The 27,384-nt window shown below is 40.8% G+C and overlaps 1 protein-coding gene across 1 annotated transcript in view; it reads right to left on the bottom strand.

Annotated features, from left to right (window-relative positions):
* Nucleotides 1-27,384, bottom strand: part of LOC144281401 (uncharacterized) — a 49,239-nt gene that overhangs the window by 2,788 nt on the left and 19,067 nt on the right. Inside the window, exons 4-10 of the mRNA XM_077844344.1 lie at nucleotides 22,554-22,771; nucleotides 10,751-10,986; nucleotides 9,592-9,643; nucleotides 8,366-8,553; nucleotides 3,218-3,451; nucleotides 1,838-1,969; nucleotides 197-500 (exon numbers count right to left, since the gene is read on the bottom strand). Coding sequence (XP_077700470.1) covers nucleotides 409-500; nucleotides 1,838-1,969; nucleotides 3,218-3,451; nucleotides 8,366-8,553; nucleotides 9,592-9,643; nucleotides 10,751-10,986; nucleotides 22,554-22,771 — 1,152 coding nt within the window. The 3' untranslated portion in view covers nucleotides 197-408. The remainder of the gene's footprint in view (nucleotides 1-196; nucleotides 501-1,837; nucleotides 1,970-3,217; nucleotides 3,452-8,365; nucleotides 8,554-9,591; nucleotides 9,644-10,750; nucleotides 10,987-22,553; nucleotides 22,772-27,384) is intronic.

The raw sequence follows: 27,384 nt of genomic DNA, 5'->3' as shown, positions 1-27,384 counted from the left end.
TTTTTTTTTTTTTTAATTTTTATTTATTTATGATAGTCACACAGAGAGAGAGAGAGAGGCAGAGGCACAGGCAGAGGGAGAAGCAGGCTCCATGCCGGGAGCCCGACGTGGGATTCGATCCCGGGTCTCCAGGATCACGCCCTGGGCCAAAGGCAGGCGCCAAACCGCTGCGCCACCCAGGGATCCCTCTTTTAACCTTTTCTATGAATTTCTGGCCATTATGAGTTTTATTCTTTCCTCACAAATTTTCCTCTTTATAGGCATTCAATACATGTAAACAATTTTTAAATAAGAATTTATTAATTTGATCCATTCATTTAAAGATACCTCCAAGTTCACAGCCAAGAATGCTGTTTGATAGGGCTGGAAAGTTCTGGAGACCATTCTTCTAGACATCCAGACATCATGTCACAAGACGTCTTGAGCAGAGCGCGAAGGGTGACTCTGAGCATATGAATGAGGGGTTGCAAGGGAGACAGCTGGAATGGACTGTCTGGTGCCTGAGGAGGGAGAGACAGAGACCATGAGACTCTCTTCACTGACTGCTCCAAGCAGAAACTGATGTTCCCTTCCCTCCTCATTCATACTTAGGGGAGGGAGAGAGCCCAAGCTAGTATCCAGTTCACAGCCAGTGACTCCCTGATTATCTGCAAAGATGGAGCAATGGACTAATACAGGAAATGTGAATTTCCCAGAATAATTTGCTCCTACACCCCTAGGGATGTGTAGATGGGACCTTATAAGCAACAGCAGCCTTTTCAAAATTGGGAATAACTATTACAATTTTGGCCATGGTGGGTCTGGGCAGTTTTTGCACTTTCCACTTCTTCTCTTTGCTTCTACAACTGGCTACTGCTGTGGAAAGGAGGAACATGGAAGTGACTAAGTTGGGGTTTTGCCCTCTGTAAGTCTGAAAATTCCACTTTGCTTTCCCAAAAGCCCCTTCCTTGTTGTAGAGCTGAGGTACCAACTCCAGGTTCTACCCATGGAAACCAGATGTGGATACTGTCATAGGGAATTTAAAAACCCAGCAAGTCATACATTCTGGAGACAGATGCTCTCAAAAATCTGCTTTCCTGGGCAGCCCGGGTGGCTCAGCGGTTTAGCGCTGTCTTTGGCCCAGGGTGTGATCCTGGAGACCCAAAATCGAGTCCTATGTTGGGCTCCCTGCATGGAGCCTGCTTCTCCCTCTGCCTGTGTCTCTGCCTCTCTCTCTCTCATGAATAAATAAATAAAATCTTTAAAAAAAAAAAAAAGATATGCTTTCCTGCAACCAGCAAAAACCTGGGGGCTTCATGCACTAGCACAACGGTGTGATGTAGCTGAGTGACACTATAATTGGCCACACACTCATGGGCAGTGGCTGAAGTTCTGGGATAGTCTTTCTCATGAATTAGCTATTACTGTGACGTCGTAGGGGGTATCCCAGTGACAGCATCACATGGAAAGTATGGAACCAAGGGCCACTCACATCTGGGAAATGGCAGGTGGCATCCAGGGCACGTGGTAGTGGCAGGAAAGTGGATGTGATCTTCCCTCTGCTGATGTGGGCATATGCAAGCCCACAAGCTTGGCACCGCACCAGGTAGTGTAGGGAGTTATAAGAGTGGGCATCAATCATGTCAGATAGCCCTGAGCATGAGCCCTAGCCCACACTGGGGCGAGATGCTTAGTGTTTTCATTTATAAAGTGGGAACAATATTGCCTGTCCTGTTTCCCTCTCTGGGAAAATTGTAAGGAAGACTAGGCTATTGCATGCACGTTGAGTGCCTTTTAACTGTGAACCTAAATGCTCTTTGAGGCTCTAGATGTGGACAGAAGTTTCCACCCTTCCTACTTTTTCCTTGTTCGGTGTTGCTGAGCACATGTTCCAGCCTCTTCTGCAGGCGATCATTGATGCAGATGGACTCCTCCAGGCGTTGGCGCAGGTTCTGGATCTCGACAAGATTCTTTTCCAGTAGGTCAGCCCCTGTTGCATCCCACCAAGACATGGGAGAGGTAAGAGGTGAGGAAGGCCAGTCACTTGTGGGTAGCTATGGAGCCTGCCCAGGACTTCTCTTCGAGATCCCTGTCCATCTCACCTGGGCACCAGTTAGCACCAGGCAACTTGTTTAAAGAGTAAACACAAGATGGCCCTCTGTAAGGAAAGCCCACAGGGCCTCTTCCCAGATAGAGGCTGAGTCCATCTGACGGGGATGGACACTGGCTGGAAAACAAGGATGAGAAACTGCTACAAGCCTCTAGGTAGGACTGGCCTACCCATGAAAAAGCTGGTCCACCTCCTTTTGGTAGCAATCCAGAGGGCCTCCTTCCCTACCTCATACCTAGGCTACCTGATGATCCATGGCTTGAAAACCTTTAACATCCACCCACTAATAGAGAGGCTAAGGTAATGCATATGAAATTAAATCAGGCAGTGAATAGTGGGTGATACTGTGTTTTCCTTTAACTGCTTTTGGTGAAGAGTGACAAGGAAGGGCCTGGGAAGGTATCAGGACCTGAAGAAGGAACAGGAGATGATGGAACCCCTCTGAGGAAAGGATGCACAAAGGGAAGGGGAAAGAGACAAGAATAGGCTTCATCCACCAGGACATCTTGCTTAGGGCCAGGTTTTTCTCTCAGCATTTAATATGTCTTATTGTTACACTGTCTGGTCCTAGAAACTGAGCTGCTCAAGCCATTCCTCTTGTTGGCTGCACCTCTAGTCCCTGGGTGCCAGGATGCCTGGCTCTAAACTCAACAGCAAAGCTTGAGAGGTCAGACTGACTTATGGTTGCACACAAAGGGTGTGTGTGTACCTGAGAAATATTCTCCCATCCTGCAATAAATAGCTCTTGACCTAAGGAAGACCTCTTCTATGGAAGCCTGAACTGGGAATTCTAAGAACAGTCTCAAACTAGGCCTAAGAAGATTGTAGCACAGAGAAAAGGGAGCACATGAATGTGAAGCAACTCATCCTCTCTGCAGAGTACCTCAGAACACCCCTGACTTCCTTTATTCCTCTGCTCAGAGTGAATTGCTGGGAGAGGCACTTAGAAAGGACCAGCCCTGGGCTGGGATCTCATTCTCTGGCTGAGCTACAGGATACCACCCCCTTCATCTCACCCATTTCTGTGAGCCAGGATCTAACAGGGGAATACAAAATCCTTGGGCCCAGAAAGAATGTGTTCACTCCCCTCAATGGGCTCTATTTCACTAACTGCTCCTTTGTGTTTACCAGAGGGCTTGGAGTTGGGCTGGTATGAAGAGGAGAAGGAGGACAGGTGCCCAGATGCATTCATTTTCTGAGGCCTCATCTTGTCCCATAGGCCACTGCTGCCATGGTGCCCTGGGCCTGGTGTCCCACTCAGTTGTGTGGTGCCACTCAGAGGATAGAAGGGTTGGGTAGATCTGGCATCTGAATGGTTGCTGAGCAGTGAAGCTGAATCAGCAGGAGTGGCTGGGCTGACATCTGTCCAAAAAAGAACATGAGGGAGAAACCAATGGGAAGTCAGAAATGAAGTGTGTTTTTTTTTTGTTTTGTTTTGTTTTTTTTAGAAATGAAGTGTTTTAAAGATAATTATATTGGGTTGAAAAGTGTCTTCCAAAAAGTCATGTCTACCTGGAACCTTATAATGTAACCTTATTTGAAAATGGGGTCTTTGCAGATGTAATGTGTTAAGATGAGACGATACTGGATTAGGGTGGACCTTCATCCAATATGATTGATGTCCTTATATAAGATTGGGAAAGGAGACACAGATAAAAAGACACATGGGGGAGAAGACCACATTACAAGGGAGTCAGGAGGCAGACACTGGAGTGATACATCTACAAACCAAGGAAGGCTCTCAGCAACCACCAGAAACTAGGAAGAGGCAAGGAAAATGGAGCATGGCCCTGCTGATACCTTGATTTCAGACTTCTAGCCTCCAGAACTTGGACAGACAAATGTCTGTGGTTTTAAAACACACAGTCTGTGACACTTTGTTACAGCAGCCTTAAAAAAACCAAAGTAATACATGGAATGAAGACTAGAGCAGATGTCAGAGACCTCAAGCACAGGCAGTGATTTCTCTGACATGAGGCACAGCGACATCTTTCAAGATAGGTCTCTTTTGACAAGGGAAACAAAATCAAAATAAACTTTCAGGACTACATCAAAATAAAAAGCTTCTGTGTAGCAAAGGAAACCTTCAACAAAACAAAAAGACAACATACTGAATGAGAATATTTTGCAAATAATGTATCCAATAAAGGGTTAATATTAAAATATGTTTAAAAACTTATATAACTCAACACTAAAAAGCTCCAAATAATCCAATTAAAAAACGGGCAGGGGACATGAATAGATGCTTTTTCAAAGAAGACATGCAGATGGCCAACAGACACTTGAAAAGATGCTTGACATCACTCATCATCAGGGAAATGCAAATCAAAACCACTGTGAGATACCTCCTCACACCTGTAAGAATATCTAGAATAAAAAACACTAGAAATAAGTGTTGGCAAGTGGGAAAGTGGAGAAAAAGGAATCCTCGTGTACTGTTGGTAGGAATGCAAGCTGGTGTAGCCACTGTGGAAAACAATACAGAGGTTCCTTAAAAAGTTAAAAATAGAACTAATATGATCTAGTAATTCTACTTCTGGGTATTTACCCAAAGAAAACAAAAACACAAATTTGAAAAGATACATGCATCCGTGTATCAATAGCCAAGACATGGAAGCAGCCCAAGTGTGCACCCATAGATGAATGGATAAAGAAGATGTCATATTTATATACAATGAAACATTACTCAGCCATATAAAAAAGAACAAAATCTTGCCATTTGTGACAATATGGATGGAGTTACAGGATATAATGCTAAGTGAAATAAGTCAGAGAAAGACAAATACTATATGATTCCACTCATATGTGGAATTTAAGAAACAAATGAACAAAGAAGAGATAGATAAAAAAATCAGACTCTTAAAGATAGAAAACAAACTGGTGGTTTCCAGAGGGGAGGTGAGTGGGGGAATGGGTGAAATAGGTGAAGGAGATTAAGAGCACACTTATCATGATGAGCACTGAGAAATGTATAGAATTGCTTTTGTTTTTGTTTTTTTAGAGAGTGTGAGAGCATGAGGGAGCAGCAGAGGGAGGGGGAGAGAGAGAGAATATTAAGCACGCTCCATGCCAAGTGTGGAGCCTGATGTGGGGCTAAATCTAACAACCCTGAGATCATGACCTGAGCTGAAACCAAAAGTCAGACACTCAACCAACTGAGCCACCCAGTCGCCCCACGGAATTGTTGAATCACTAATCGTACACCTGAAACTTACATAACCCTATGTATATATGCTAACTATACTTGCAGTTTTTTAAAAAAAGAAAAAAAAGTAGTGGTTACATGTAGTATCTGAGGGTCACAGTGCACATCCAGAAGGGCAAGGGCCCCTCTCCTGGCTCCCTCTATGATTCCCAATGCTGGAACAATCCCAAGGAAGTACTTGCAGAAATGTCTTCTCCAGTAGCAGAACTCACTGCCAATCTTAGAAATCATGAGATTAAGGAAATGAAGCATTTTGTGGGTTGTGAACCGGTAATACACTCATTCACCAGTCTATGCCCTTGCCAGCAACACAGTGACTAATCCTTCATGAGACTGTTCTACATTAGGGGTTGTTGGAGGAAAAAAAAGGGAAGATAGCCTCCATTAATAGCCAATGTGTGGAGAACTTAGGCTGACATTCCTGGTGCCTCCCACTCCTCCTGCCTCCTACTCTGGATGCCTGCTGAGGCTGAGGGATCTCTAAGGAAGGCAAGTGGTGATTTGGATCCCACCCAGCATGGCTCATGAGACTGTAAAAATAATTCTTAAATATAGTTTAGCTTGTCTGGCTCCTGTCCAAAGAATGACTGGGTTATTTCTGCATGGGGGATTGTAGAACCAAAAATATATGGCATCGGCAGCCCCGGTGGCTCAGCAGCTTAGTGCCTGCCTTCAGCCCAGGGTGTGATCCTGGAGACCCAGGATCGAGTCACAGGTCGGGCTCCCTGCATGGAGCCTGCTTCTCCCTCTGCCTGTGAGTCTGCCTCCCTCTCTCTCTCTCTGTCATGAATAAATAAATAAAATCTTTAAAAAAAAAATGGCATCAATGATGCTGTGAGAACCTGGCCATGCCCTTTGCTGTCTCCCTTTGCAAGAAAAACCCACCTGGGTAGGAGGGCCACAATTCAGCTAAAAGTGTGAGTCAGCTCTTTTTCAAAGATTATTAACAAGGACCGCAGAGTAGGCAAGTTTCTCCTCTGAGCAGGTGGGAGTGAAGTCCTTATTTCCCTTCAACCAAGTTCAAGTTCCTCTAAGGAGCTGTGCACTTCAATCAATATCCAGTAGGTCTTCTCCTTTCATTATGAATGATATTTCAGAATACCAGATGGAATTAGTATCGATGTGAAATGAGGAGTAAGGTAAACTACATGAATCCTTCAGCACAATGCCCAACAATGTAGGAACTCAATCAAAAGGGGATTCCCAACCCCTTCCAAACCTCCTTTATCCCCTCTCCAGAACATCAGCTTACTCTCAACCAATGCTATAGGAAGTCCCAAGTCCAATCAGTAACAACGATCAGCATTTTCATGTCCCGGTCTCCCCTGGCCACACAGCACAGAAAACATGCCCTAGACTGTACACAGAAAAAGCAACAGAGAACAGCCTCTGGCAAGAATAATTCTGCCTTGCAGGGCAGCTGCCACACTAGTCACATTTTTGTTAACTACTCTAGAAGTTCAAAAAACAAAGGAGGAGGAGTGATAAGCCATTGTCCCTCTGAGAAGATAATGACTTTAGATGGAAAAAAGAAAAAAGAAGAGTTTCAGTCTCCCTCAGAAAAGAGAGAAGTGGCAGAAAATAAGGCTGATGCCACCCCAGAGGCCACATCTCGTGTGACCGTTCCTACAAGTCATGGCAGGAATTGCAGGTGAGGGGAAGGTGTGTTTTCCCTTCTGCCGTCTCTGGGGTAGCAATGAGGTGGAATCAAGACTTTGGGCACCTGAGTTCAAAGATATATGTAAAACCCCCATTAGCCCCTCAGAAGAGGTCATGTAAATATCAAGGGCACTGCACTTATATATGAATTCTTGGATGAAATTGCAGTGTGTATAGGGTCTTGTCTCATGTGCAGAGGCTAGACCTTTGTCACAAAGAGTGGAGTGAGGAAAACACCAGCTCCAGAAAACCAACAAAAGAGGTGTAGGAAGAGATGACTCCCACCCTGCTTAGTCCCTAATTGCTTGGGCCACAGTGCAGTGGGCAGTCTGAGCTTTCCAGTCAGTGGGGTGAGCGAATGTCACCCTGGCGTGGGTGCTCTTCAGTAAGTTCCCTGACTTCACTGAACCTCAGTGGTCCTTAGCTGTGTTGTAAGATTGGGACACCACCACCTACTTGAAAGGATGGTTGCTGATTAAATTAGGCAAGATACATAGTCAATACTGTGAACATAGTAGATGCTCAATAAATGTGAATTTCCTTTTTCTTTGGTTGCTATAATCCTAGGGGAAACATTATGCTGCTCTGATCCTCAGGGTGAAATGAGAAACAGGAATAGTATCAGGTCAAACCCATTATGGCTCATTCATTGCCTAAAACAGCCAATTTGGAAAAAAAAAAAAATACCAGATATAGCCAGACACTAAGGATGGTTTCTCAGTTTTGCCAGAATTTGAGATTGATATAGTTCTCTAAAGATAGAAATGCTTTTCTTGGGAGGCAAATTAAAGAGAAAACTGAGCAGGAGAAAATTAAGGTTTGATTTTAAATGTACTCTCCTCCTCCAACTCTCACCAAGGCTACCCAAGGGCCCTTCTTGGGGGCTTCTCGGGTATTCAGCCTGGACCCAAGACACATCCCAGTTAATGTGGGTTTAGAGGACATTATAGCTGAATTACTAGAATGACAGATGAGATCTGTAAATCCACAAATGATTACGGATATTTTGTGGTAAACAGAAAATAGGAAACGTGACTGTTTACCCAAGGATTCCAAGATCAGAGGCCCAATCTCAGTGATGTTCATGTTCATGCCAGTGATCTGAAAGATGATGTGATCAGGTTACAGTGATGGGGGAGTGTTTGCCCCTTCCCCTTCCCAACTCATGACTCCTCCCCTCAAGTCCAACACCATGTATGTGCAAGAGGAGGGCTGGTGGCTGATGCTGTGTAGGACTAGGAAGGAAAGAGAGCTATCTGACACCCTCGGAGGCTATGCTTGGCACTGAGTCCCAGACCTGTGCTCTATCAGGGACCTCACAGTGGATCTGCAGGGCCTGGGTGCATAGACATCTCATGCAGTGTAGACCAAGGAGCAAATACCTTGCACCTGGACCCCGTCTGGGTACTCACTGACCACATCCATTGAAGGGCATACATCTTGCTCTTCATGAAGCAGAGAAGTACTGCTGGAGGAGAAATGGGCAGCAGACTGGGCCTGGTCTCTGGAGTGGATCTGGCACAAAGTCTGGGGCTGGGCCTCCTGCCTGGTCTTTAGGACTTCTGTCACTTTACCCTTCTTTTGCATCTCCCTTAGGATACTGGAGGGGTAAGAAAGACAATGGAGGGGATCCCTGGGTGGCTCAGCGGTTTGGTGCCTGCCTTTGGCCCAGGGCGCGATCCTGGAGTCCTGGGATTGAGTCCCGCGTCGGGCTCCCGGCATGGAGCCTGCTTCTCCCTCCTCCTGTGTCTCTGCCTCTTTCTCTCTCTCTCTGTGTCTATCATAAATAAAAATAAATAAATAAATCTTAAAAAAAAAAAAGAAAGAAAGACAATGGAAAAATAAAGGTCACTTGATACAGCTGTAGTGATCTGGCAGCTCACAGGATGAGCCCTGGAAGTCAAAGACACTGTTCCTTTGGAGGAGAAGCCAAACAACTTATTTCTGTTTGGGGGTGGAGAGTGAGGGACAGGGGAGAACAATAGTTGCCCAGTGCCTTGGCCACATACATCCCGAGGAAGGGAGAAGACCCACTCGGCCCTTTAAATAATACTCCTGGCTCCTTCACAAGACAACCAGAGGTCCATAAGAGTTCAACACACTCTGTGAACATGATGCGTTCAGTAGTATTTGCAGTGGCCCACTTAAAACTGTTTCCCGAGGTGATGTGGCCTCCCAGGCATCTTGTAGTTTCTAGACCTCCTTCTGTAAGTATTGTCGTACAGTATAATTTTTTTTCTTTTTTTGCAAGGACAATTTGTAACTATTTAACATCTGCCAGCACCTCTTGGGTCACCATTGAAGAAACTAGATATAATCTCAGTCTTTAAAGATATAAGGGAAATCAGAGGGGGTCCCTGGTGGTACAGGAGACTCTTAAGAGTAGATAGTTAGGTTAGAGCAGCTCTGTGTTGCTAAATCAGTGAACTAATATGAGAATGGGACCAAAATAATAATAAATTTTTAAAAATAGGAAACGAGATCACTTCATCACTAGGGATACATAATAATTGGATGTTATAATCAGCCATTTGCTTTTATTGGGTGTGAGATCTCCCTCTTCTTTGAGCTTCTGGCCCTTGCTTCTAAATCCTTCACCAGATTATATGTTTCACAGCCCCTGAAAATTTGGAGTTACCTGAGGGTCCTCAGCATCTGTCCTGCTTCATTCTTCTCATGTGTACAGGCATCTAAAAGCCAGGTTCAAAAAGGACTAGTCATAATTTAAGCAGGTCTCATTTCCCAGATTACAAGCAAACACTGAATTTTCTCTGGGATCAGATGTGACTACTTGATTTTCCAGTCCAGGATACTCTGAATTTCCTCAGGAGAGGAAATTGGGTTGAAACTTTGGAGAACTTGCCCAGCAGGCTTTCCTGAGCCCACCACAAAGGTCATCATCTTTACTTGCTCTGTCCTGGGTCAGAGTCAAAAGCTAAAAATGTCTCTTTTCCTACAGGCCAGGAGACACTTGTCCAGAGGCCTCTGGGCCACTCCAACCAGAGCCTCCAAGTCCTGCCACAAAGGTGGTTCCCAGTCCCACATCTGTATGCCCTGTCACAGCTTTCATGCAGAACCTACTCCTGTCTCTGTGGAGGTGACAGACATTCCTGACCTACCTCTGCATCTGCCATCAGATGCCCACACAGTGGCCTCCAGCCTGCTCTTACTACGTGCCCTCAGGTGCTCTAGGGAATATTCTATGAAAAGGCACGTGAAATAACTAACGCTCCACCACCAGGTAATAGTATATACGGTGTCTGAACCATGCCCAAATCAGCATGATTCTTTTATCTTTTTTTTTTTTAAATGAGTCAATGAATGCTGCTGATTTGAACCTTAGAACAATCATGCTGGTATCATTCGACCTAAATTTTTAGGTGAGGAAACAGAAATCAAGAGAAGTATGAACGTGTCCAGAGCTAATAAATGAACACATACAGGTTAAAGCCGGGGTCTTTAGATCCTAATTCAGGGCTCTATTCACAGCAACCAGCTACCTCCCCTCTACCTATCTTTCTGCCAGTTAGTTTCAGATTAATGCTATCACCCCCCAGAGTTGCCTTTTGTCCTAGTGGCCATATTCCATGAGGGATAAAGGAGCTGGTCATCATCCTGGCATCCCCATTCCTGCATGCTTCTCCTCATTGTTCCTCACCAGCCAGTCCTGACTGGTTCCAGGATGGTGTCTACGAAGTGGAACATTAGATTGAAAAGTCACTTGTAGATGTGGGCTTGTCTGAACCTTGGTCCTTGGGAGGGACTGAAGGTCCTCCTGAGCCCTGGGGCCAGCTTACCTGTGTCGAATTTGCTGGCAAGGCTCTCTGCCAGCTGGCTCCCCTTGGTCAGGTGCTCACGGAAGTGCTGCTCCATGTAGTGGTCAACTTTATTGCTGCTAAGGAGTTCCTCAAAGGTTTTCATGGTATTCCTGACATGCTGGATGAGAAGGGATGAGAAAGCTCTCCCCATCCTCATTTTTTGCCTCAGGTGGGTCAACTCCCGAGCCTGATCCTGGATCAAGGAGTGGTATTTCCTAAAGTGGGAAAGAAACAGTAAGGGGGGGAAAGAGGGACTGATTCAGCAGAAGGCACTCAGAGAATTTCACCCCAAAAACCCCTACACTGAATTATATAGCACGTTTAGTGACCTGAATGTGGTAAAAGGAATGAAGGAAAACAAAATTTTCTTCTGTTTGAAAAATCCCTTCTACAAGTGTCTTTCCCCAGCCCCATACTTCTGAAAATGGAACCAGCCTTTCTTCTCTAGTTCTGTTTTAAAATCTGCTCTCATGGGATGCCTGGATGGCTTAGTGGTTGAGCATCTGCCTTTGGATCAGGGTGTAATCCCAAGGTCCTGGGATCGAGTTCCACATGGGGCTCCCTGCAAGAGGCCTGCTTCTTCCTCTGCCTATGTCTCTGCCTCTCTCTGTGTCTCTCATGAATAAATAAATAAAATCTTTAAAAAATAAAATAAAATCTGCTCCCTGTTGCCTGAGTGGCTCAGCAGTTGAGCGTCTGCCTTCGGCTCAGGGTGTGATCCCGAAGTCCCAGATTTGAGTCCCACATTGGGATCCTTGTGTGGAGCCTGCTTCTCCCTTTGCATGTGTCTCTGCCCCTCTCTTTGTGTCTCTCATGAATAAACAAATAAAATCTTTAAAAAGAAAATCTGCTCCCAGTCACTCGCTTTAGTTTATAAACCATCTCAATACAGTAAACAAAGCCAGGCGTTAATCGGAAAGTTGAAAGGAAAACATATGAGAATAGAGATCACTTGTTGTAGGCAGCAGGATTTTTCTCTCACCAGGATGGACCTTTTTCTTACAGATAGCCAAGGCTCCCTTGGCAGGGCATCTTCCAGCTCCTTTAATTTAACCACTGTATTCTGCTGCTTCTGTATGCTCCAGGGTAACGAACCAACAGTGTTTCACTCATAGAGCTCAAAAGAATGACCCGAAAAATGATCTCCAAAAAAATGATGTGAACTAATTTAGTATCCCATAATATCCTGGTGAACATGACTACTATTTGTTATGGAGGAGAGTAGAAGGGAAGGTTTTGGTTCATCTTGTTTCTGAGAGATGGAATGCAGCTGAACGGATGAAGCAGGAAGCAGCAGGCCTGGACTGTAACCCCAATGCGCTTTACCCTCCCACTGCAAACCCAGGAAGTCATTTTACTACTTTGTGCCTCGGTTTCTTCATCTGCTAAGTGAGGGTAAAATAACTACTTTTCCCTTTTAGAAATATGGTCAGGATTGAACTTTATTTTAAATGTTGGGATGAGTACAGCAATGCCAGTAAAGTATTTATCTTATCAAAAAGAAAACAGATGATTATCACTCATTACTTCAACAATGGTGGATTTATCAGACCAACTTGACATCCTCTGATTTCACCAGTTTCTCTTGGAGACTTTGCCAGTGTTGTCCGTATTGTGCCAGCACAGGTGCTAGTTGTTTCCTGAGAAGCTGAAATTTGCCTGAGGCCCAGAGTCACTGGTCTAGAACAGGTAATCCAGGCATCAGAAGAGCCAGGATGGGGATCAGGACAGGTCATCCTCCAGGTAGCATCAAACCCTATTTGGACTTTTTAAACCATGCTATACTTTATTCACATTTCTGACCAACATTTCTCATATCATCAGGCAGCTGCTTCCTAGACTAAGAGCTCTTTCAGAGCCAGGAGTGTTTTAGTTGTCCTATGTACACAGCCAAACACAAAGAAGGCTCTCAGTAAACATTTTTTTCCAACTATGGGAAACAGAAGTCCTTACAAACCTCTACTCATCCCTCACTGTGTTCCTGTCCTAAATGTCCTAAATGTTCCTGTCCCTAAATGTCAGGGATACTATGCATTTTCCACTGATGCAGAAAACCCTTGCCCCTAAGAAAGATTCTGTACTCTCTTGGGGAGTTCTATGAAATGGGAATGTCCTCAGACTTGCAGGATATTGTCAATCCTGGGTCCCTAACATTTCCTAGGTAGCTTCTCCACTCTAAGCACAACACTCAAGAACCTCTTCCTTGGAAAACAAATATGAGGAAACCTTTACTGAAATTAAATGGGCTTTACAGAATCCTCCTGCACTTGGACTTCCTACATTACATTGTTTGGTCAGGAATGTAATAATCAAGTATTGGGAGCCCTTACTCAAGAAGATGAAGGAAAAATAAGTCCTACAGCCTATTATGGCTTACAATTGCATTCAAAGACCAAGACATACCCAAACTGTTTAAAGGGTATAGCTGCAGCTGCTAAAATGACAGACTTCTCCTTAAAACTGTTCAGGGAAATAAATTAAATTTATAGGTCCCTCATGCTGTAGAAAGTTTGCCAAACACTGAGTATACACAGCATTTCTCAGCTAGTAGACAACATTTTGTGAGATTCTACTCTTGTCTCCTCAGTGTTCTTCCCTGCAACTCTCTCTCTTTTTAAAATTTATTTTATTTATTTATTTATTTATTTATTTATTTATTTATTTATTTATTTTTTTATTGGTGTTCAATTTCTTTTTAAAATTTAAATATTTATTTTAGAGAATGAGCACAGGGAGTGGCAGAGGGAGAAGGAGAAGCAAGCTCCCCAATGAGCAGGGAGCCTGATTCCTGCAACTCTTTAAATGCTGCTACCCTCCTATCCTTACCCAACAAAGGAGAGACTCATAACTGTTGACTTGGTCTCCTCAAATCAAATTCCTAGATTAGATTTACGAGAAACCCTATTAGTCAATCCGGATTTAGTACTCTGCATTGTTGTCTCCTATGCCAAGAATTCCGAAGGAAAATATCAAGCTAAATATGCTGTCACTACATAACATGAGTTATTAGGAAGAGGAGACTTTTCTTTACTTAATTCAACCCAACCTGCAGAGTTGGTGGCTCTCACTGGAGCCTGTAAATTGACAAAAGAAAAAACCGCAACTATTTACACCAATAGCAGGTATGCCTTCTGAGTAGTTCATGACTTTGGTATGCTCTGGAAACCATCTTTTTTCCTTCTAAGTAATCTCCACACCTACCGTGGGGCTCAAACCCACAACCCTGAGATCAAGAGTCATATGCCCTAACACCGAGCCAGCCAGGTGCCCCTGGAAAGAAAGATTTTCAGCATCAAGTGGTACACCTATAAAACAAGAACTCCGGTTGCTGACCTCCTCTCTACATTATTATCACCCTCATAAGTTGCTGTCATAGAAATTGAGGCTCATACCCTCCCATCAGACCCTGAATGCCAGGGAAATGCAATGGCTAAATTCCATGCTAAGGCTCCTACTCAAGAGATTCCTAATGTACCAAAACTTAAAATAACTCTGTAAGATGGCCAAGGGATAGATACTAAACCTTTTGGTAAAGCCATTTTCCTGAATTTCCATAACCGATGGTCTACTGTAGATCCAAATCAGATTACTTAAGACAATTTGTGTAATAGACAAAATACTGAATGCACCAGGAAGGATGCAAATTTATCATAAAAAGAGGACTTTGAAGGGCACATATGACTGGCTGGTGCTTCCCAAATCCTTCAATTGCCACTCTTGCGAATGCTTCAAGTGACTACCCACCATGGAATTGGCTAAATGTCTTGAATTATGAAAAAATATCATGAGTGATTGTTCTAAACCAGCATGACAAATTTAAATCAATATTTAACCTGGGTAAAACCATTAAACTAACCTCAGGGGCTGCTCTCCTACTACCTGGACCATTTGAACATTTTCAATAATTTGAACAATTATACTTTTCAATTGTCTCCTTCTATGGGCTACCAATATGTACTTGTAGTAGTATATCTTTTTTTCTAGATGGATAGAAGCATTCTCATGTGGGCAAGCTGATGACACTACAGTAGCAGAGAAATTATTAGAAAATGTTTTTCTATTCAGGAGAATCTCAAATGAAATTTCAAATGATAAATGACTCATTTTCCCTGGACATGTTATTAAACAACTAAACAAGGTTATTCAAACATTATGGCACTATCATTGTCTCCATCATCCTCAGTCTTTAGGGGAGGTTGAATGTACCCATGATATTCTAAGATTAAAACTGGAAAAATTGACTGAAACCACAGGAGTACCTTGGCCTAAAGTGTTACCCTTAGCCCTTATGACAATGAAGTCAACACCTTTGGGAAACATAAATTAATACCTTATGAATTTATCACTAGGCAACCCATACCTTTGATGATAGAACCCCATGCATATTCTGCCCTTGTAAATTCTAATATGACCCAATACTTAATTTAAAATTTTTTTAATTTTTAAAAGATTTTACTTATTTATTTGAGAGAGCTCAAGCATGTAAGAGAGCACAAGCAGAGGGAGCCGCAGGCAGAGAGAGAGATAGAAGCAGGCTCCCTACTGAGCAGAGGACCCAATGTGGGGGCTCAATCCCAGGACCCTGGGATCATGATCCTAGCCAAAGGCAGACACTTAACCGACTGAGCCACCCGGGCGCTCCATGACCCAGTACTTTAAAGTATGGATGCTGTATTCAAAAACATATTCAACAAGTCAAGGAAGCTTTTAGAAGCCCTCTGCCTGATGAAAAGTTTATACTTCATACACTGGAACCTGGAAACAGAGTCAATGAAAAATAGCACTTATACCTTGATGAAAAGGGCTCTACCAGGTTCTATTTTTTCACACAGCAGTTAAACTATAGGGTATTGATTGAACTTTGGAACCATGCCCCCTGGTTCTCAATTTTTGGACTTGTCACCCTATGGCTAACTTAAAATTAAGGATTTCAAGGAAAAACAAACAAACAAAACTTCCCTTGAGGCACACAACAAGGCAAAGTAGATAGATCACAGAAAAAGATTCTGCTGGATCCCTTTTTCCAGGACTTATTTTTATAACAATTATTGTAATATTACTGCTTTACAAGCTAACACAAAGCATTCACAATCATGTTCCTTATTCTGTTAGGGATCTTCTCTACACACTAAGGCCTACCACTCAAGGCATACTCTACTAATCAAAATGATTGTTGATTATGTACCCACTTACATGTTCAGGAAGACTCTCAGTTAATATTAGAACTAGCTCCTATACATGCTTAGATGACAGGAAAATGGCTTTACAAAAATATTTGGTATCTATTTGTTGACTATGTTAACTAACACTTATGGCCAATTAATCTGGCACTGGGAGGAAGCTTGGAAGCTATAGGATGGCCGATAACCACTGCATATGTCATTGCTGGGAATCTGTCCCTTTGCATAGAAAACCTTCAATGATACTGGACCTAATTTAGGGCATGTTTTAGACTCACTCTATAATCACACACTTTGGTTTCACTCCGATGATGGAGACTGGGTTTCTGTATATAACAACACAGATTTTAAAATAGATAATGACAATGATACTTTTGGTTATGCTATTAGGAAAATCACTGAATCCAAACTTAACTTAGCTTATTCTTCCAAAAAAGTAAATATTATCTTGGGCCACTTCTTGCATATGCCTCTGAAAATCATAGATGAAATTCAGATTGTTCCCCCAAATTGGCATGAGATAGTCACTTTAAACCAATGATCCTCAATCATTAGGAAAACTCAAATGATATAATCAATCATTGAAAATAATAAACAACCTCTGCATTCTCACTATATAAGCTATCTTATAACAATATACCTTTGAGCCTCATTTCACTGTCAGTTTGAGAGCTCCCAGGTGTAAACTATTTTTATGTGTACAATAAACTCTAATTAGTATTTTAGTGATATAATGGTTTCAATCTTGCTATTTCTAGATTTTTTGACACTCAATTACCTCTAACTTTCTCATTCACTCATTCACTCACTTCTCCCAACTTTGGCTACCCAACACCCTCAGCACCTCTCCCCTTTTTCTCACTCTTTTCCGAGCCAAAAAGATGCTCCCCTCCATCTGCTCCTTCAGATCTGAGATCTCAGGATATAATGCTGGCACAGTGTTTCTTGCAAAATACACATAAATGCATACATGCACACAGGATCATAGACATACACTAGGGGACAGGGCTTAGTCCTGGCTGCAATTACTAAGTTAATAGACCTTTTAACGTCCTAGTCCAACAAGATGTAGAAAATACTAGTGCAGGAAGAGGCCTCATCCTATTTTATAGATGAAGACATTGAGACCCACAGAGAGCAAGAAATACATCTGATATACATCAATAATATCTCAATAAACCTGGAATAGGGAGAAATACACCTGAGCTCCCATCATTAGTTGGTGGAAGAACCATTATTAAAAATGTTGGCTCCAGGGATCCCTGGGTGGCACAGCGGTTTAGCGCCTGCCTTTGGCCCAGGGTGCGATCCTGGAGACCTGGGATCGAATCCCACATCGGGCTCCCTGCATGGAGCCTGCTTCTGCCTATGTCTCTGCCTCACTCTCTCTGTGTGACTATTGTAAATAAATAAAATCTTAAAAAAAAAATGTTGGCTCCAAGCTCTCACTCTAATATTCTTTATCAGTACCATTAGTATCCTCTTGCTCTGAGTTTCAGGGGTCTCTGTGATAAATAAGGCTATTCTACTTTTAAAACAAGGCCTTTTACTGGAATACATTTATCATTCTGGATTCTATAAGGTCTATTATTTATCCTCAGCCAGTTTCCCAATAATAGATAATATTTATCACAATGACAGTTAAAATGTATTTAGGTAGGGGTGCCTGGGTGGCTCAGTCAATTAAGTATCTGACTCTTGATTTTGGCTCAGATCATGATCTCAGAGTCATGATATTGAGCCCTGCATTGGACTCCATGCTGAGTGTGGAATCTGCTTCAGATTTTCTCTCTCTTTCCTTCTGCCCTTCTCCTCATCCCCTGCTCATACATGCTCTCTTTTCTCTCTAAAAAAAATTTTAAGGTAATTCTATTTTTAAAATATGGTTATTTCAAAAGATCAATAAAATCAATAAGCTTCTAGCCAGACTAAGAAAAAGAGAGAGAAGACACAGATTACTAATACCAGAAATAAAAGTGGGGATCACATAAAGCTGATGGACAATAAAAGGATGATAAAGAAATGCTATGAACAACTCTATACCCACAAATTTGATAACCTAGATAAAATGGTCCAGTTACTTGAAAAACACAATCTGCCAAGGTACACGCAAGAAGAGATAAACAATCTGAATAGACCTACGCCTATTAAAAACACTGAATCAATAATTAATAACCTTCCCTGGGTGCCTACGGGGCTCAGGCATCCAACTCTTGATTTCAGCTCAGGTCTTGATCTCAGTGTTGTGAGTTCAAGCCTTGCATTGGGCTCCATGCTGGGTATGGAGCCTATTTAAATAAATAAATAAATAAATAAATATTTCAGAAAATAATTAAGAACCTTCCAAAACAGAAAGCACCAGGCCCAGATGAGCTCACAGTAAATTCTACCAAACCTTTAAGAAAATAATTCTCTACAGTCTTTCTACAGAAGATAGAAGCAGAGGAGATACTTTCCAACTTATTCTGAGGTTAACATTATCCTAATATCAAAACCAGACAAAGAAAAAAAAAAAAACCTTACAAAACAATATCTCTCATGAGCACAGATACAAAAATCTTCAGTAAAACATTAGTAAATTGAATCCAACAATGTATAAGATGAATTATACAACACACCAAGTGAGATTTTTTCCAGATATACAGAGCTGATTTCAGTATTTGAAAATTAACTAATGTAAAAAAAAAAAGAAAAAAAAAAACAAAACAAAAAAAATAAATTAAAAAAAAAAGAAAATTAACTAATGTAATTGAGCACATCAACAAGCTACTGAAGAAAAAATCACATGATCACATGATCACTAAAACAAAACAAAACAAAAACCAAACAACAAACAAACAAACAAAAAAACCTTTGGCAAACTAGAAATACAGGGGAAAATTTCCTCAACTTGATAAAGAATATTTACAAAAAACATACAGCTAGTATCATAATTAGTGGTAAGAAACTAGAAGTTTTCCACCCAAATCAGAAACAAGGTGTCTCCTCTCACTACTCCTTTTAAACCTTGTATTGGAAAAAAATAAAAAAAATAAAAAAAATAAACCTTGTATTGGAAGTCCCAGATAATGCAATAAGACACACACACACACACACACACACACACACAAAGGAACTATAAGGTTTACAGATTGGAAAGGAAGAAATAAAACCATCTTCGTTTGCAAATGACACAACTGTCTACATAGAAAATCTGAAAGGATTGACAAAAAACTGCAACTAGAAAGTGATTAAAGTCATGTTGCAGAATACAAGGTTACTGTACAAAAATCAGTTGCTTTTCTACATACCAGCAATGGAATTTAAAATTGAAAACAATACCATTTACATTAATCTCTCCCAAATGGCATACGTATGTAAAAATCTAACAAAATATGCACAAGATCTATATAAAGAAAACAAAACTATGATGAAAGGAAATCAAACGGAATTAAATAAATAAATATTTCATGTTGATGGATGGGAAGATTCAATATTATCAAGATGTCAGGTCTTCCCAACTTCATCCGAAGTATCAAAACAATTCCAATAAAAATCCCAGCAAGTTATTTTTATGGATACTGACAAACCAATTCTAAGGTTTATATGGAGAGGCAAAAGAAGCAGAATAACCCAAAAGAAGAAAAAAGTTGAAGGACTGACACTACTGACTTCAAGACTTACTACAAAGCTATCAGTAATCCAGAAAGTGTGATATTGGTGAAAGAATTGAACAAAACCATGGAACAGAATAGACAGCCCATTAAAACATGAAACAGACTCATAAAAATATAGTTGACTGATCTTTGACAAAGGAGCAAAGGCAACACAATGGAGGAAAAAACCATCTTTCAACAAATGATGCTGGCAACCGAACATCCAGATGCAAAAAAAAAAAAAAAAAAGAAAGAAAGAAAGAAAAAAAAACACCAAAAAAACAAAAAACCTAGACAAAACTTAGCTCAAAATACATCATAGACCTAAATGTAAAATATATAATATAAACCTCCTAGAAGACAACAAAGCAGAAAGTCTAAATGATCCTGAGTTTAGTGATAACTCTTTAGATACAAATACCAAAAGCACAACCCATAAAAGAAATAATAATCTGGACTTTATTATAATTAAAAACTTCTGCTCTGCAAAAGACATAGTCAAGAGAACAAGAAGACAAATCACAGACATGGAGAAAATATTTGCAAAACACATATCTGATAAAGGACCATTATCAAAAATATACAAAGAACTCCCCAAACTCAACAATTAGAAAATTAATGGGGTGCCTGGGTGGCTCAGTAGGTTAAGATTCTGCCTTCAGCTAGGTCATCATCTCAGGGCCCTGGGATCGAGCCCTGTCTTAGGCTCCCGGCGCAGCAGGGAGTCTGCTTCTCCTTCTCCCTCGGTTCCCCCCCCCCGACCTGTTCTCTCTCTCTCTCTCTCAAGTAAATAAATAAAATCTTAAAAAAAAGAAAATGAACAATCCATCAAATAATGGGCAAAAGACTTAAGCAGATATCAAATAAGATACACAAATGGCAAATAAGTGTATGAAAAGATGCTCAGAATCATAGGTCATTATGGAATTGCAAATTAAAACAACAATGAGATACCACTACATATTAGAATGATAAAAATCTAGAACATTGATAACACCAAATACTACTGAGGATGTGGAGCAACAGATCCTTTCATTCATTGCTGGTGGGAATGCAGAATGTTACAGCCACTTTGGAACATAATTTTGCCATTTCCTACCATACTAAACATACTCTTACCATACGATCCAGCAATTGTGCTCCTCACTATTTACTCAAATGAGCTGAAAATTTATGTCTGCATAAAAATCTGCATTCAATGCTTATAGCAGCTTTATTCAAAATTGCCAAAACTTGGCAGCAACGAAGATGTCCTTCAGTAGGTGAATTTATAAATAAACTGGTATATCCAGAAATGTAATATTATTGAATACTAAAGAGAAAGGAGCAATCAAACTGAGAAGACATGAAGGAACCTTAAATGTCTATTACTAAATGAGAGAAACTAATCTGAAAAAGCTACAGAGTGTACCATGTACTATTGCAACTATATGACATTCTGGAAAAGGCAAAGTTATGCAGATAGTAAAAAGATCAGTGATTGCCAGGGATTAGAGGGAAAGGAGACATGAGTAGGAACAGCACAGAGCAATGTTTTTTAGATTTTATTTATTTATTTGAGAGAGAAAGAGAGCAAGTGGAGGAGCAGAGGGAGAGGGAGAAGCCGACTCCCCACTGAACAGGGATTCCCAACTCGGGACTCCATCCCAGGATTCTGAGATCATGACTTGAGCTGAAGGCAGTCGCTCAACCAGCTGAGTCACCCAGGTGCCCCAGAGCATTTTTTAGGGCAATGAAGAGCCATTCCATATGTTACTATAATGGTGAATACCTATTATATATCATATTTCATATATATATCATATATATCGTATATTTTTGTCAGAAGTACAAAAGAATGTACACCACTAAGAATGAATCCTAATGTAAGCTATGAGTTTTGAGCGATAATGATGTTGATGTCCATTCAATTGATTGTAACAAATATATCACTCTGGTACAGCATATTGACAGTGGAGTCAGAGGCTATGAATGTGCTGGGACAGGGGATTTATGGAAACTCTTTGTAGTTTCCACTCAATTTTGCTCTGATTTTAAAACTGCTTTAAAAATAAAGTCTTTTGTTTTTTGAGAGTAATCATGTGATTATAGATTTTTAACATGTATTTGACAAAGTGGGTATAGGCTTTGTGAATTAAGAGTTCAAGATTCTAATATCACTTTTGCCAAAGGCTGCCTTTGATCAAGGGACCAGATCTTTGGGACTGAATGTTCTCTGGTCTGAAATGAGGAAATAAGATGAACTGACTCTAAGATTATTTTAGCTCTAACATTCTTCTCTGGGTCAGTGAAATTTAAGTGGTACTTCTTGACAGTGAACCCAATGGAGCATGAGCAGAACTTTTATCACCTTCAGAGCTGTGTTTCAACCCCTAAGCATGTTAGTTATGATTTAGTATGTCAGTAACTGGCATTCACAGGCAAATATACACTGGATTAACTCCATATTATTGTAATACCTTCAAAAAGTTGTAAACAAATAGGCATTAAAAACACTGACAAAAAAAAAAAAAAAACACTGACAAATCTAGCCAACAGGTTATTATGTGGCAATTTTGTAAGCTTATTTTAAGAACTGAGCTTATCAAAATTGCCATTCCAGAAACCAGGGACAATCTGACTGCTTGAAATCTCCTGGGGTAACAGGAGATTCTTAGGTGCTTCCATCAATAAAGAAAAGAGACATTATGGCCATGACTGGAAGATTTCCATGAAATCCCAAACATGCAACAAAATGATATATTTGATGATACATGCATTGTTATTCAGAATAAAACAAAATTTCTCTGAATAATACAAAGTAACAGATAACCAAAACACTATAGGCTTTCCTCTAAAGAATTTCCAGGAAGGTCTTATGAGAAAGCTCTGTAATTTAACTACAGAGCCTGGATGAAAACTCTGAAAGCTGCTGTGTGAGCAATGATTTAATTCTGACAATGGAAGTCTAAACAGAGAGTCTCTTACCCACTGTGGGACACAGAGGAGGATCCTGCCTCTTCAGGCTGAGTCTGCTGCTCATCCACTCTCCTCTCAGCAGGTCCCTTCTCTAGTGGCTGCTGCATCCCAGCTTTTAGTTGGAGCATTTTCTCATGAAGAACCCTCTTACTGCCTCCTTTAAAAGGAAAGGTGGAAGAGAAATGTGTCTGGGTCTCCACAATGGCCAAGCTTTCTTCCAAAGCTACCTACAGGAATCAAAACAAAATTATGTTTATAGAGTTGGATTACTAAAGAGGATCTCATAGGAGCAAAAAGGAAGGGGGAGGGAGGACCTACCATGAGGTAAAGGATGAAACCTATAATGTTCCCCTTGAAGAGTTCCTCCTCAGCCATGAGGACTCTGATGACCCATAGGGTTGGAGGAAGGATATAGCAAATAGGGGGAGATGGTGCTTTGAGGAGAATCCAGAGGTATTTTAGGAAAAACAAACAAGCAAACAATGAAATAAACAAATGAAATCAAATAGGCTTTAAAGTGGAGTAAGAGTTGAGTACTTTTTTTTTAAGAGAGAGCATGAGCAGGGGGACAGACAGAGGGAGAGGGAAAGAGGGCAGAGGGATGGGGTGGGGGGAAGAGAGAATCTCAAACAGACTCCATGCAGAGCACAGAGCCCAACATGGGCCTCAGTCTAATGACCTTGAGCTCATGACCTGAGCTGAATTCAAGTCAGTTGCTTAATTGACTGAGCCACCCAGGTGCCCCAAGGGTTGAGTCTGTTTGATTATTATAGTTGAGATAAAGTTTCCTGGGAGTGTCCCCTCAGAAATAAGAAAGCCTTTTTAGCATCCACAAGTAGTCATGAAGGCAGAAACAAAGTTTGAGATGCCAGAGCTCAAATCCAAAGTCACTGGGACATCAACAATAGTGCTACGGGAAGGACTCAGGGTTCCATGTATCAAGTTGTGATCACAGGATTAGAATGTTGGTAGTTACAGCATCTGAGAAAGTCCTGCCTTCTGAGGGCCTGCCTCATGCAATGCAAGGCTGCCTGTTTCTGCCTGGTTGTCTCTATCAATGGAGACCACCTCTCTTACCAGTCAGTTTTAATACCTGAGTACTCTTTTATTGATAACTACCAATCAATTTTTTTTAAAGCAGTCTCTACACTGAGTGTGGGACTCAAACATAACCCTGAGATCAAGAGTCACACACTCTACCAACTGAGTGAGCCTGTCAATTTCTAAAGAAAAATCTAAACACATTCTCCTTGTTCAATCTTGCTTTTGTACAGAAAATATCAAAATAATATTTTCTCAACACTTTCATTTTCTTGAAGGTAGTTGCAATAAAAACAAATTTTCTGACTTTTCCTTCATGAATTTTTTAAAGGCTCTAGTGATTCTTTTTTTAGGGGGGTAGGGGAGAGGCAGGGAGAGAGAGAGAGAGAGAGAGAGAGAATCTTAAGCAGGCTCCATAGAGCCTGATGTGGGGTGCAAAATCATGACCCTGAGATTGTGACCCTGAGATCACTATTGCCGGAATCAAGAGTCGGTCACTTAACCAATTTAGCCACCCAGATACCTCAAAGCCTCTAGTGATTCTTGACACCCTACTTCACCCAACTTGTAGATGTTTTTGTATTGCTCAAAAAAAAAAAAATTCTATCAACATTATACTCTAAGGTCTGTTTTGCGTTACATTCTGGCTCTCCAAATTACCTTCCACTTTATCAAAGTCCTTAAAACACTTTATTTCTTTGAATATGGATACTCAATGTGGTGCTGATTTATAAATCTAATAGATTTCTTTATTCTTTCACTCAGGTCTCAACAGTTGCCAAAAAGCTATTGAAAATGGCCTGTGACAGAGCCGAGTAAAATCCAGCTGATGGAATGGAAGGGATGGATGGCAAGTACAAGCAGCAATTTGGTTACAGCAGCTGAGAGTGTGAAGAGAATCACAAACATAAAACCCTTGTTTCCCACTTCTTAAGCCTCTATTTCACTGGTGTGCTGGTAAGTGTTTAACAAGTACTCTCGGGGATAAAATTCTGATTTGTAGCATTTGCTTATCTCTGTGAAGTAAATACTGTCACCAATGAGACATCACTGAATCGAGTTGGGATATGATAAAGTATTTATACATATATATGATATAGTATTTCCACTATATAAATATAATAGAGGTATCACCTTATGTCCATTAGGATGGTAATTATTTAAAAAACCAAAATGACAAAATAACAAGTGTTATCAGGAGTGTGGAGAAACTGGAATAAATGTTCACTGCTGGGAATGTAAAATGGTGCGGCCCGTATGGAAAACTGTATAGTAGTTCCTCAAAAAATTAAAAATAGAATTACTGTATAATCCAGCAATTCTATTTCTGGGTATATACTCAAAATAATTGAAAGGAGGAGCTCAGAGATATTTGTATACCCATGTTCATAGCAACATTATTTTTGTAACCAACTAACTGTGGCATATTTAAACACAATTTTTAAAAATACAGTACACATAAGTAATTTCAGGAGCATAGATAGTAGGTAAAATGTAAAATAACTAGGAAGTGATGTGTTTTGGGTATTTGTTATTTTGCTTTTGATATAATTTATTTAATTGTAAGTTGAAATACTTTAATTTGTAATAATGACCAATTCCTGTGAATTTGAACTGCCAGCTTTGAGAGCTAGTGCTAGTTGGCTGCAGCATACTACTTACTGACAGATTTTCATCTAGGGCTTAAGAGCCTAAGACTTGGGTGGAATGCCCTGGTTAACTGTTTCCATGGCTCTGCTGTCAGGCTTGGATAGGCCAGTAGTAAAACGTGTTGCTGTGACCATGGCCATCTCCACACATCCTTCAAAAGATTTGGAAGAAGATGAAGAAAGGTAGTCTGGAAAATCTAATTTTGAAAGTTTTTATTGCTGCCTAATGATTCCAGTTACATAAAGTCAGAGCAGGCAGAACTAAGTTGTAGCCACAGAAATCGGAAAAGTGGTAGCGTCTTTGAGGTATTTTGGGAACTTACATGAGTAACTTACAACTCAGGGAACTTCCTGAGTTGATGTTCTATGAAGTTTGGTCTGGCTAACGGTCACAAGGGTGTATACATTTGTTGAGATTAATCAAATTGTACACTTTATATAGGTGCATTGTTTGTAAATTATATCACAATAACATAATGTTAGCATAAAAACAAGACTATATTTTTTAAACTGTTGAAATTACACAAAAATAATTGTTCAGCTTTTAGTTTCCTCCTGATACATTTTTTTTTACTTTAATGTATTCTGTAAAATCCAAACAAAAGACTCCAGTATAAATTAGAACTTTCATACTTTCTAGACTATGTTAGTGTTAGAGTAGCCAGTTAGTTTGGTTCTAACAGGATACTGGGAAGCTAGCAAAGAATAAGTGATGGGCAGCTATCAGGAAAGTCAGAGGCCAGTCCTGGCAGCAAGCCACAGAAGCTGGATCAAACCAGACAGGCCCAAGATGGTGGGTGCCATGACAGGAAATCCCTGACCAAATAAGGACAAAAAGGTGAGAAATCCTGCTTCTAAGAAATCAAATCCCCGCCTCAAGTAATGCATATTCCATCCATTAGTAAACTACTGTCAATAAAAGATATAAACCCAACCCCCAGGGGGCATAGGCGCTGCCCTCTCCCTCTTTCTCCTTCCTCTCTCTCCAGCTTACCTGCTCTATCTGGAGAGTGTATTTTTCACTTTAATAAACTTTCCTGCTTGTGTTACTCATCTGCTGTGTTGCATGTCTGTCCTTGAATGCTTTCTTGAGCCAAGACCAAGAACCTTCAGCGACACCTTTGGGATGGGCCCCAGGGTCTCCCCAGTTCACTTGGCAACACTAGAACTTTACTGATAATCATTCCATTTACCGTCCTGCCTTTTGAGTTTTTTTTGTCATTCGTTTTATTTCAAAATATTTTAAAATCACACAGACATCATTGTTTTTGCTTCAGACAGTAATATTTATTTGATTTGCTCATGTAGTTAACATATCCATTGCTCTTCATTCCTCCTTCTATTTCCATGTTTCCCTTGGGATCACTTCTGCCTGAAGAACTACCTTTTGTATTTCCTTTTCTGAATATATTCTGCTTATCTATGAAGAGCCTTTATTTCATCTTCACTTTGAAAGATATTTTATCAGGAATTAAATGTAGATTGAGGGACGTCTGGGTGGCTCAGTGGTTGAGTGTCTTGCCTTTGGCTCAGGGTGTGATCCCTTGATCCTGGGATAGTGTCCCACATTGGGCTCCCTGCATGGAGCCTGCTTCTCCCTCTGCCTCTGTCTCTGCCTCTGTTTCTCATGAGTAAATAAGTAAAAATTTTTTAAAAATGTAGATTGAAAGTTATATATTTTAGCCCTTTAATAATGAATATAACATGAGTTTCTGTTTTCCAGATGTTCCTAGGACTTTTCTGTTTGCCTTTGATTTTCAGCAGTTTTAAATGTGCTTGGATGCAGCTCTGTTGTTTTTAATCTTGTTTGAAATTGATAGAATTTCTTGTACATTTGGCTTGATAGCTTATCAGTTATTTTTTAATTGACCATCACATTTTACAAAACTTATTTTATTTTTTTAAAGATTTTATGTATTTATTTGAGAGAGAGAGCGAGAGAGGACACGAGCGAGGAGGAGAGGGAGAAGCAGAAGGGGGGCCATGGGGCTCACTCCCAGGACCCTGGGACCATGACCTGAGCTGAAAGCAGACACTTAACTGAGCCATCGAGGCTCAGGATTGATTTTAACCCAATTTCCATCTCCTAATGGAAATACAGGTACATTGGCCCTTTAAAAACATGACATATTGGGGATCCCTGGATGGCG

Source organism: Canis aureus, chromosome 12 (genome assembly GCF_053574225.1).
Source record: "Canis aureus isolate CA01 chromosome 12, VMU_Caureus_v.1.0, whole genome shotgun sequence".
Lineage (NCBI taxonomy): Eukaryota > Metazoa > Chordata > Mammalia > Carnivora > Canidae > Canis > Canis aureus.
This window is presented reverse-complemented; position numbering and strand designations above follow the sequence as displayed.